Genomic DNA, 12,563 nt, shown 5'->3' on the forward strand with positions numbered 1-12,563 from the left:
TTTATTTATGTGTATATTTGTGGAAGAAGAAAGTTGATTTTTAATTGTTATTTTCCATTGACTTTATCACAAGATAACCCATTGTATATGTCAATCAAATGTTATGATGATTTGCTTAAATGAGTGAAAGGTAATGAAATCCGTTCAAAAAAGCTATCTTCAAGTTTGTTAATGGCTCTCAGCAATACAATATTGCAAAATACTTGACCTATTGCTGATGAAGATGTTGGTGTGAAACTTGACGGTGTCTTCCTACTGTATCGTATTGTGAAAACTCAGAGAAAAGCTGAATGATATACACTCCTCTATGAAATTAAAAAATACCTTGAAACTAATAAAGTAATAGATTTTGCTCCAAGGAATGAGTATAAGTTCAACTATCTAGAACATGAAAATTTAAAATGATGTACGTTCTTCATCTGAACAACTTTCATTTTGTCACACATTCACACTTCGCGGAGCTCATCTCTATCAGATTTATATGGGGTTCTCAGAATCCACCTAGTTTACCCAAGACAGAATGGTGCCTATTTCTCACTTTGTCATTACCTTGGAACATGCAAAGTTCCCTTTGATGTAAACCTATAGGTAGGCGGAATGTTGTTGCGCATAGGGTCGAGAGGGAAGTTCCTAGAATGCTGGTATGGTCCAGAAAAGGTGAATAAGGCGATTTTCATTAAAAAGAGACGGTCCGAGGAGTTTGAACGAACATAACTCCAATAGTTGTTTCGGATATCAACGTTAAATTGTACTATATTGAAATTGTTTATTCCGAAAATATAATAAACGATAATAATTATCAAATTAAAACTTGTTTCGTTTAATATCATATATGAATTTCAAATTCTCTTGAACAAATTCACAGGACTTTGTCCTAACGTATGAAGAAGAAGAAATTCAATTTGTCTGGTGGATCTATTAGAAAATGTAAATAGAAAAAGATAAAATTGGAAATTAATTCAACTAAGAGTGAAAACCTGGGCAAAAACACTTCTTTTGGAAAAAATGTTCAAGCTGTTTATATCCAACGTAACTTGGAGGAAGCCAGAATATTTCTATTATAAAACGTCACGTTAAAGAAAACTGAAAACATTTGGTTGAGAGGATTTCGACATTTCTGGAAATTTTTCTATTGTGGCCCTTTGGCGGGAAACATTGCCACATACCAAATTTGTTTCGCCTGTTTCATTTTGAGGCACAATTAGGGGTCGTCGATACAAAAAAAAGTTGGATGCAAGGAAATATAGTAATTATACGGAAAAAACACTAATCCGAGCAATCAATGCAGTTCGAAATGAAAAGATTTCAATACAGACAGCTTCCGAAGTGTACAACATTCCCAGAAGAACTCTTTAGAATAAAATTAACAAAGGTTTTATTGGCGAACCCGGAGGCATTAGTGCACTAACATATACCGCCCACTTCATTAAATTGCCATAAAATGCATTTTCAAGGCAATGGCAAACTCGCACCGATTCGCGGGTCACTTTGCCAAATTTTTAAAAATAAAAAAAAAAGAAGTGTGCACCTTTTCATCTGATTATAACCGTAGCAGTCGACAACTAAAATGTTCAAATTAAACATACTTTTCACAGGACTCATTCCACAAAAAAAGAAAAAGTTACAACAAGAAAACTGTAAAAAGTGGTGCGAAGTCACACCGCTCTACGGTACTATAATAAGCAACACCTCTGATATAATCCATATGGGAATAAAAATAATTGATATACCTATAAGCGAACGAATCAACAGATTGAAGTATAAATATATGAATGGATGAGTGAATCAATTGACGAATTAAAGAAATAATTAATTAATAAATTTATGAATCAATTAACAAATTGATGAATGAATAAAAAGTATATAGAAAAGTAGAAATACAACTCATAAGATGAAACATTGAATAGATAAAAACAAAACCAAATCAATGAAATAAATATTTCAAATAAAATATATATTTCAATATATGAAACAAATGAAAGAATGAATAAATATTAGAACAAATAGATTAAAGTAATTAACAGTCACTGTATACGTAAGAAATAATGCTGGTTGAAAATGATTGTGAAAGTACACCTTCCAAAACGCGAAGCGAGGAAATAATGTTTCCAAGGTCAACTGCTTAGCGTTTAACTATTTTAAATCCTGGATATTCCGGTTACTCCCTGGGGTAGGATTCTGTAACTTTCGTTATCATAGCAAACGAAAGCGATAACGTTACGAAGCGAAGCTAAGCGAAGCGGATGCGGTATTCTGTAAGCGTCTTTTTCTTTATCGTTTCGTTATCTTTACGCTTTTAGTTTCGTTGTCGGAGCTTACCGACTTTACACGAAGGAACATTGGCAACGTTGCAAATAAGTAGATATTTAAGCTACTCTAGGATTCTGCAGGTTTTGACATATGAGGTACCTGAGATAATCTCTAATAAGAGCAATGAGATAAGAGTCCCTTTTATGGACTCTAGCTGTAATGTCCTTTGAATAATCCCCAGTATTTAACTTGAGTATTGTCAGAAATTATATTTTGATTTATGACTCTCATTGGAAGTTACTTAACAAAGGGTTCCATACCCTTGGAAGAAATTCGAAATGGAACCTCGTTCAATGGATTATAATTTAAAACCTTCATTCTTATTCCAGTTACAAAACCTACCATTACTACAGAATAAGTTCAGGGAGTCAACTAATAGTGTGTATAGGTATAAAGAAATATTCATCATGTTTTCAATGATTCTGATCATCGACGAGGAAATCTCAAGAAGAGTTCGTCTAACTCTTACAAGAGAGGAGAATAGATTTCTTCGAGATAGAAGTGATCCATTTAACTTAACGGATGAGAGATTCATAGACGTTTTCCGTTTGTCGAAACATTTAGTTCACGTTCTATTCGATGAATTGAAACCATTTATGGATAATTATTGGAGGAACACGAGAACGCCATTTGAACAGCGAATATTGATAACTCTGAGATTTTTTGCCAGTGAAAATTACCAACGCGGTATTGGACAAGAATATTTGCTAGCAGTAAGTCAACCCATGGTCAGTCGTTGTGTTAGTGAAGTGACTAAATTGATCAACCATGTATTCCAAGGAAGAATTAAATTCCCTAATGATTCTGAGAAGACCCAAAATAAAAGGAACTTTTTTTAAAAATGTGGAATACCAGGAATAATTGGAGCAATCGACTTTACACACATAAAAATCTTGAAGCCATCAGAAGAAGAGCATTCCTTTTTGAACAGAAAAGGATATCACTCAATTAATGTGCAGTTGATTTGCAATTCTGATCTTTCAATATTGAATACCAATGCTCGATTTCCTGGAAGTTGTCATGACTCCTTTATATGGCGCCAATCGTTAACCAAGACTCATATGGAGAATCAATACCAAAGAGGAGAAAGGAAATTTTTCAATAATTAATAGAATGAATTTCAAACTTAATATTAAGAATTGTGATATTGTGGAGCAAAACATTCAAAATTATAACCTCGAAATCGAAATCATTCAAGTGTCATAATATGACGCTTAAGACTTGGTCACGTGGTAAAAGTAAACCAATCGAAAACGTCGTCGGACTTTTCGTAATGACAACGAACCCTAAAATGTTTCGTTATCGTCATGAGGTCGTTCTTTGCTTCGGCAAACACGACTATTGCCGAATCCCTTTACAGAATACCGAACCGAGCAAAACTGTCGTTTCGTCACGTTTTCGCTTCGCTTTGCCGTTACAGAATCCCACCACTGGTTCCTGTGAGAGTTGCTCGAACCACAGCACTTGATAAAATTTTTGAATAGTTCTATGAAAAAACTATATAAACTATATAAAAACTATAGCACTAGGAAGTGGAAGTATTTCCGAAGTAAGAATAATGTCATATGACCGCACAGAAAGCAGTTGTACTGAAAATAGTTAATTTCAACATAAATAGGCTTTTTTTTCGGAGACCTTACCAAATGGTATATTCATTTCCACTTGATTAGTCGATTGAAACGTATTTTAACCGTTAAGCTGATCAGATGTATAATATGCATAAATATCTATTAGAAAGAATATGCCAAATTTTCATAGTTAGCGAACATATTGTTTGATGAAACCAGTGAAAGGTCTGACGTCACCCTTCTCAGCTTTCTGTTCTTTCTCTTTGGCGCCAATTTCTCATAGGGTTTCGTTCGTCATTTTGGGTAGGTCTTAATTGTTCGGAAGAAAAACAAAAGCTGGATTCAATTAACATTGACGAGGTTTTATAAGGGTTTTTTATCATTCTTCGATTTCTCATTAATTTTACGGTTACCCTTTTTTTATTTTTCCTACAACTGCACAGTGACCTCGAGCCGCACTGTCAAGTCAAGATTAATTCTGAACTGACTGCGAAAAAGGTCTTTATTAGGAAACTTCATGCATTGAATTTCAATAATTACGCAATATCGATTTGCTATTCATTTTACAGGAACTAAATAGAATTGATAAATGTAGAGTGTCAATACGGTTTGGATTTGATTGTTATTGTTTGCGATTTTATCATAATTTATCCAATTTTGTTGATGATTTCCGCCTGTAACAGGAGGTATGTTGGATTGCCATTAGCATTATGTTTATAGCGTTAATTACAGTAACTGTCTATCTATAGTGGCGACAAAGGCGATTCGATTTTCTGTTGGTTAATCACGATCACGTGGTACGAATCGGCCATTTTTGTCAGGCGTTAAAAAATAATATAATTTTGAACATAGATATTTATTTTATGTACAAAATATATTCTTTTTGTCCAAAGAATACAAGTTTTATGCATCTTCTTCGAAAAAATTTGGGGTTATGTATTCAAACACCATGTGTATGTTCGTTCAGTAAGGTGAATGAAATTTAACATTCTTCATGAGATGATAATGACTATTGTTCTGAATGCAAGGTATTTCAGTAGATCAATTTCTCATTCGTTAATTCATTTGTAATTTTCGGAAATTCATGTGAAATATTGGATTCGAACAGTAACATTTGTATAATTGTGAAATTTCTAGATAATAGTTTGGTTAGCTCCCGGATGGAGTCCCGTCTCATTAAACAAATTTGACAAAATTAATGATTGTAATTTGTAATCCCAGAATCAAGCAATAAAGAGAAAAAAACCATAGCAGTATTCATAATGAACAAGGTATAGAATTGAAACCGAATATTTTATTATGGTAGGCCGATATTTTGAATAGGATTAATTGGAATATGAGAAATTAATGAATGTATTTCTGGGAAGCTACTGCTCCTAAATGACTGTTCTAGTTCAAAGAACAACTTTGAATCATTCAATTCTGTATCTCATTGCATTCTAGGTACCTCATTTCTAGGATTTTTATAATTTCGTGACACTAATTGCAAGTATAGTTCGAATGAGTCTACACGTGATGACGTTATTCAATGAAATTATTATAATATTTCAGAATTCTGTGGAGTCTTCACTTCTAATACTCACGTTGACCAAGAGAAAAAATGAAATTTTCAAAACATTAATTCAGAAAAAAAGATCTAATGAATCAATTCTATGAATTATTATGATGACTTCAGAGTGACGAAATTGAAAACACGTCAGATTTTCTGGTATAAAATTAAAAAGTTCGAAGTGCATGTTAGTTTTAATGCTTTTCATTAATTTATTCTATTATCTGTTGTTTAATATTGTGAATTTCACTGTTTTATTTCTGCCATTGTTGAAATATATAAAAAAAAATAGGCTTCTAATAATTTATTATATTCCAACATCCAAGAGAAATCAGGAGATCCCATTCAAAAAAGAATTATTTTATTACGTTATTTTGATAAATCTATACCTAATTTGATATTATGTAGATTTGTATTGTATTCTTTTTTCGACTAGTCAGTAATCTATAGCCTCTTTCATTGTCCATTGAACTGTCGCTGTTATTATATCTGTATATTTCATTTTTAATAATTTCTTAATGGCAAAAATGTAAATTGAGTATTCAGAGAAAAATTTTCTATTGAATATTTCAAATCATTGTAGATAGTGATTAATCAGAAAATATTATTGTTAATTATGAATTATTCAGTGAATTATATTTAAAAAATATTCATACCTCCACAGAGTGCTGTAGAGAAATTAGAGTTGATTTTCTGTGATCACAAGTAGCGCTTAGCTTCTAGCAGCTATAGTTCTCAAATTCGAAGTAAATAAACAAATGTTAGTGATAATGCACAAGCTAAGCGCCACTCTTGTAATCACAGAAAATCCACTCTAAATTTTCCACAGCACTCTTGACCACGAATTTAAATGAACGCTCATTATAAACCTTCAGATACTGATGGTATCAATAATTTTACTGACAAAGACAAAAGAAAAATTATCAAGATCACCTGGGAGGGAAACAACGCTTTTTCCAACATGACGATATTTTATGGTCATATCCTACATCAAATCGCGTTTAGAAACTTCATTTCAAAGAGATATTTCTATATCAAAAATAATAATTGACTATTAATCCTAACAACAAATAGGTTGTATAAGGCTGAAAGATAGATACAGGAATTAATAATATGCAATTTCAACTATATCGGTTCATTAAAAGTTGTCATTTGGCAGATGTTGAGAGTGAGTTTTCATATATGAAAAATTCCATCAAATATCTATACATATAATTTGTTGAATTATCTATGAAAGATCCAATCAGAACGGTTAATTTTTTCGTTCATGATAACATAATATGATCTCTTCAAATTTTATTATTAATAATAGAAATGCTGTATGTTTATCAATGATATATTCTCAAACATGACATTTTAAACTTTTATATTCGGTGGTTAGATAATTCACTCTTTATCGCGTCAATAATATTTTATTTCGTATGAGACTTTTCAACTATGAAGTGTATAATAACGAAATTATTATCAATAATATTTCTATCATATTATTAATAATAGAAATATTATTAATAATAATTATGTTATTATACACTTCATAGTTGAAAATCTCATACGAAATAAAATATTATTGACGCGATAAAGAGTGAATTATCTAACTACCGAATATAAAAGTTTAAAATGTCATGTTAGAGAATATATCATTGATAAACATACAGCAATAACGTACTATCTAACAGTAAAGCGAATGTGCATAACTCCCGTCTTCCAATAAAAAAGCCGTCACTCACCCTAATGTCTTGGTGCTTATCAGGGGCGTCTTCAGTGACAAGAAACCGTTCAGCTTCGACTTTTTCGTTGGAACTGATGTTTCTACCCTGGAGCACTGACCGCCTTCGGGAGAGTCGTCATCGAAATCGTCTTCCTGCTTACGACGTCGTTTGTGATAAAAGTAGCAGGCTGCAGCTATGCCGACTATCAACAGGATCGCAATGAGACTCGAGAAGACAGCCGTAAGGACGACATCCCTTTTCTGCATCATAATCTGAAAAAAAAATTATTCAATATTATGATATTATTATGATCTCTATTTTAATGAAAGTTAACTCTACATTGACTTTATAACTTATTTTCTATGTTCTCTCGGGAAGGTTTTGAACGAAACAAGACACATTAAATGAAAGAAAAACACAGGATTTCACCGAATCTTATGTGAAAGAAGAGAAATAAACAATTTTCAAAATACTGGAATGCTGATAAGTGATTTAATACTTGGTATTTCCACCCCTTGCATTATTTACAGCTCGGCAACGACGGTTCATACTCAAAATGAGTGATCTTAAAATGTTCTGATCTAATCCTTCCCAGATTTCTCTGAGTTGGATTCCTAAGTCATTGAGAGTAGCTGGATGATTTTCTGAACTTCTCAGCCTTCTATTGAGGTTGTCCCAACCTGCTCAATCGGATTGAGATCTGGACTTCTTCTGGCCATTCCATTCGAGAATGGAAGGTACTCCTGAACGATGCGCGCACGATGGGGTCTGACATTATCGTTCATAAAAATGAAATTTTCACCAATGAAAGGGGCAAATGGCACTACATGCTCTTCGATAATGTTCCTTATATCCTATCAGCATTCATAGCTCCATTATCAAGGACCACTAGGTCTGTGCGAGCAGTCAGAGATATTCCACCCCATACCATAATCGATCCTCCCCCGAAACCAGTAGTATTCAGGAAATTGCACTGAGCATATATTTCATGTGGACGTCTGTATACAAGGAAATGTCGATCACAATGGAAGAGACAGAATCTAGACTCATCTGTGAAGAGAACTCTTTCCCAATCAGCCTCTTCCCAATGGATATGCTGTCTCGCAAAATCCAAACGCGCCCTTCGATGGGCTGGGGTAAGAGCTGGGCCTCTTGCCGCGACACGAGGCCTTAAATCATATTCTCTGAGGCGATTTCTTATTGTCTGAGTGCTAATTTGCACCTCATGAGTTTGCTCAAGCTGATTTTGAAGGAGGCGAGCGGTTGCAAAACGTTGTCTCAACGAAGAAACTCTCAAGTAACGTTCTTGAATGGCAGTTGTTACCCGTGGTCTACCCTGTCCTGGTCTTCGGACATTCATACCTGTCTCCCTGAATCGCTGCAACATTCTGGACACACTTGTTTGGGAAACTTCAAACCTTTCTGCAATTCTTGTGTATGTCCACCTTTCTTCTCGCAAAACTACCACTTGGGCACATTCCTCTTGGGTAAAATTGCGTGTTTCGCGTTGCATAGCGATCGAGTGTAGAAAATCAAACGGAAGAAAAACTATTGATCACTAGAATTGATCGAGAACAACTGATTTCAGAATGGAGCCAATACTGGCTCCATTCTTTTGAATGTATATTCAAAATCTGATAATCTCATCTTTTTTTATTCCTGCTGGGAGAAAACATATGTATCGAAGAAAAACGTTGAAAGTGGATAACAAATGCATGCATAATTCTGATAAAATAATTATAATTGAGAACACCTTCAGTTGTAGAATAAATTTGAGATTTCTATAATGTGCATTAATTTTTTTGCGCAGTGTAGTTAATGGATTCAGTCTTTCTTGATGGAAAGTTTCGAATCGATGGAATAAAATGAAGTAATTTCCACTAATCTTTCAATTCATGCGACAATTGTTGCGCCAACACTGTGGCTGCTTCAGGTAACCGTTCGACTCATCAATTCAATCCGATCCTACCCTTGAAATTTAAAGTTTCTCAATCTTCCTGTTTAAGGCTATATTCTAACCTCATCGTTTGAGAACAATTTTGGCTCAAAATATAAAAATTGCAATGTGATTATTATTAAGTTTGAAGTAATCATATCTCATTTAAATTAATTTGAAGATTAATTGATTAGAGTAGTTTTTCCTCCATGATTTCAGGCCAACATGATGAAGATAAAGATCACTTCAGAGACAAGCGCTCAAACACACTCAAGTTCAAGTCTCTACGCGAAGTAATTTTGAAAAAATAAATTCAATACAAGTTCTATGAAATGAGCTTAGAGGAAAAAGTATTGAACGGAGTACCACAAGGATCAGTAATTTGACCGCTACTGCAATTTTGGGCCATAGAGCATTCCAAAACCGCGGTCTTAGAAGAGCACTATAATATGATAATACTACATCATTCTCCTAGGGTAGAAGCATGCTGCGAACAAGTGCAACCCCAATGGACACAGGTACGTTGATATAAAGTTGTGTAATGGTTGGGTAACCCACCGCTCATTATCAATAAAAATTTCGCGAGAAATAATGTTTATTTACTCGAGGTATTATATAAAAGTTGTTTTCCAGAAACGTCGATTGGACACTTGAATATATAAATAATTGTTTATATATTTGAGTATTTCACATACCCAAAACCAAATACGTATGAAATACTCTGGTTATATTTATGGTATATTATGAATATTCCTAATACCATGTTTGGTGAATTGACTATTTTAGCGTGTTATGGGTGACTTTGACGGATTAGCAAAGAGTTTGGACACCACGGATAAATGTAAAGAACTATCATTCTCATGCCTTCAGGTTACTGGAAATAACTCTCGGTATTAAAGATCATCTTCCATGTCACAAACACAACAGAAGTTCGAATTTTGTACAAGGTGGTTCACGTAAGCTGATCATTGTATTTTGTGATTATTTCTTTGAGCAAAATCAAAAAGTGGCTCATCAATATGATAATATTTTTCAATTCGAATATGTAATCGGAAAAACTATCGAACTTATTCAAGGAAATTCATTAAGGGAAACCTGTTTTCCACTTCAACCGGTTTTCAAAATTAAATGGTTAATAGACAATATCTTACCTTTTTTTTCGATTCAAGTTTCTAGTTTTCTCCTGAGTGGAAAATTGGTTCACAATGGGATTATGACCCGAGTTAAAACGTCAAGCATCCACCAGGTACCGCAGAATCACCAACCCAAATGAATGAAATCTGAACAATTTTGAGGAAACGCCCAAGTAATTGTTATGGACATACCGAATAAGCCAACTCACTGCAGTACGATAGGAATTATTGGACATCGCAATGTTGAAGAACATTTCATTAGTTCAAAGGATCACATCCCTATGGGAGCTAAGTTTCGACCACGATCCTCTTTCGGTTCATCTAGAGGATGAATTCGATGAGGATCCGCCGAAAACAAAGTAGATTGACAAGTTTTGAAGAACTGAATGACGACAAATAGGGGTCCGATCTGACCCCAAGGATCTGGACGTAGGCGTCGAGTCATTGAAGAAAAATATTAAAATGCCATTGGACGCTTCGACGCAAGTTTCTTTTATTACTATTCAGAAGAACTCGATCCCTGGAGATAACAAGGATCTTATCAGGGTAAAGCACAGAAGGGGGCATCAAGCTCAGAACAGATTTGGCCCTGAGGGCTCTCGAGTGTCCAATCAGCTCAACGCTAGAGTCATTGAGGCTCAAGGCTTTCAGAAGAGTCCGAAATGAACTGAATCCAAGGTCTACAAGGAATTGCATGTAGTCCAGCAGAAAGTGTTAAAGCTTTTGCAGATAACCTCGAAAGCCAATGCAGCCCTAATTATAACAATGCAGATTTGGACCATATCCAGGACGTCAACCGCAAAGTTAGAAGACACTTAAAATGAGAATTTTTTTCATCTTATATACCTAGTGATATTTCCAACTTGACACTTGAATTGGAATTTTTTAAATGCGGGCCTGCAATTTTTAAATTTTTTTGTGAGCTGATGGAGAATGCGTGTAATAACAGTTCTGTAAAATACTAGTGAAAAATTTGACATTTTAGCGGAGATATGGGAGTTCTCACCCTTTTTCCATAAATTACCCTATATCTCTGAAACCAATATCCTTATGAGATATTTCTACCCCCAATCCTCAATCAGTTTGATGTCCTCTATCTCCAATAAGCCGTTGTTCCTCACGACATCCTAAAAACACAGAAAACTTTTATGACACTTCTAGCTAACGATACCTTCCACTTCGTGGTGTCCCGAAATGGCAACGAAATACCCAAGAAGCCTTCTGAAGACTTCACTCATGGTTCGCTCGATGGAGAATCGAAGAGAAAGCTTAGGTAGAAAAGATTCCCACGGATAGGTTTTGCGAAATTTAGGGCTTTTGCCAACCAACTAAGCTTTCTCCCAATCCCAATGAATGTTCCTCAGTCTTAGAATAGCATTGGCATTACTGGGCAATGGTACCGAGGTTTTGCTAGGGTGGTTTCGCAACGTCATTCATTATCGATGTCTAAAGTAGATATCAATCGATTATCATAGTATCAATTTCTAATGATGAATTTTGCTCAACCCATTCTATATAATTTTGAAATTTTCGGTGAGAATTTTTCTTTTGATAACACATTGGGGCAAATTCAGTACTTGTCAGCATGGGAAAGCTGCTGTGATGCTGTCACTCCATAATGTGATGAAAACACTCTCGTTCCTGCTGCACAACCTGTGGAAGAACCATGCGTACGCCACCTCCTGGATTGATTCTTCCTTCAATTAGAAGAAGAACTAGTACGCGCCCTTATCTACCTTGTAGGTAGATCCGCCTTCCAGGTAGATCAATATAGCCCATAGATCTACCTTTTAGGTTGATCAATATAGCCCATAAATCTACCTCTGAGGTAGATCAATATAGGCCATAATCTTTTAATTCATTCATATGTATACTGAATACCTCCTGTATAATCGATATCGGACAAATATAAAGCGAGATACAAAGGTTTCATGAATATGCCTAAGCAACTCACACCCTGTATGTAATTTGAGGATTGAAATGATAATAATTTAAATCAAGTGGCAATCAGGTCGATTCTGTATAAACTGTATATTCACATGGAACATCCTTTATTTGAAATTATCGTTGAAATACAATTGACCATTAAAAAATATCAATCAACATGTCCGACATGTTATTCAAAAAATTATATAGTTATATCTAGAATTATTTTCCAGGAATATCTAATTGGTATTGAATTGTACATATATTTTCGAATATTATGTAAAAGGGGACTAATCTACAGCTATTATCCCAATTTTCAAATTTCATTCTGTCTAATTTTCCAGAAATATCAAATTGATACCCACATTTGCAGACCTTGTATAATTGTTAATAAATTATTTTAAATTTTCTCACAAACTATGAGAAAGAAGA

At 34.3% G+C, this 12,563-nt stretch overlaps 1 protein-coding gene across 6 annotated transcripts in view; it reads right to left on the reverse strand.

Moving 5' to 3' along the window:
* Positions 1 to 12,563, reverse strand: part of LOC123676653 (synaptotagmin-7) — a 317,805-nt gene that overhangs the window by 292,583 nt on the left and 12,659 nt on the right. For all 6 annotated transcript variants that reach the window (XR_006746983.1, XM_045612743.1, XM_045612742.1 and 3 more), the window contains exon 2: positions 7,155 to 7,408. Coding sequence is in view for 5 of the 6 variants with exons in the window: in XM_045612743.1 (XP_045468699.1) it covers positions 7,155 to 7,408 (254 nt within the window). In the remaining variant the exon portion in view is untranslated. The remainder of the gene's footprint in view (positions 1 to 7,154; positions 7,409 to 12,563) is intronic.

Source organism: Harmonia axyridis, chromosome 3, assembly GCF_914767665.1.
Source record: "Harmonia axyridis chromosome 3, icHarAxyr1.1, whole genome shotgun sequence".
NCBI lineage: Eukaryota > Metazoa > Arthropoda > Insecta > Coleoptera > Coccinellidae > Harmonia > Harmonia axyridis.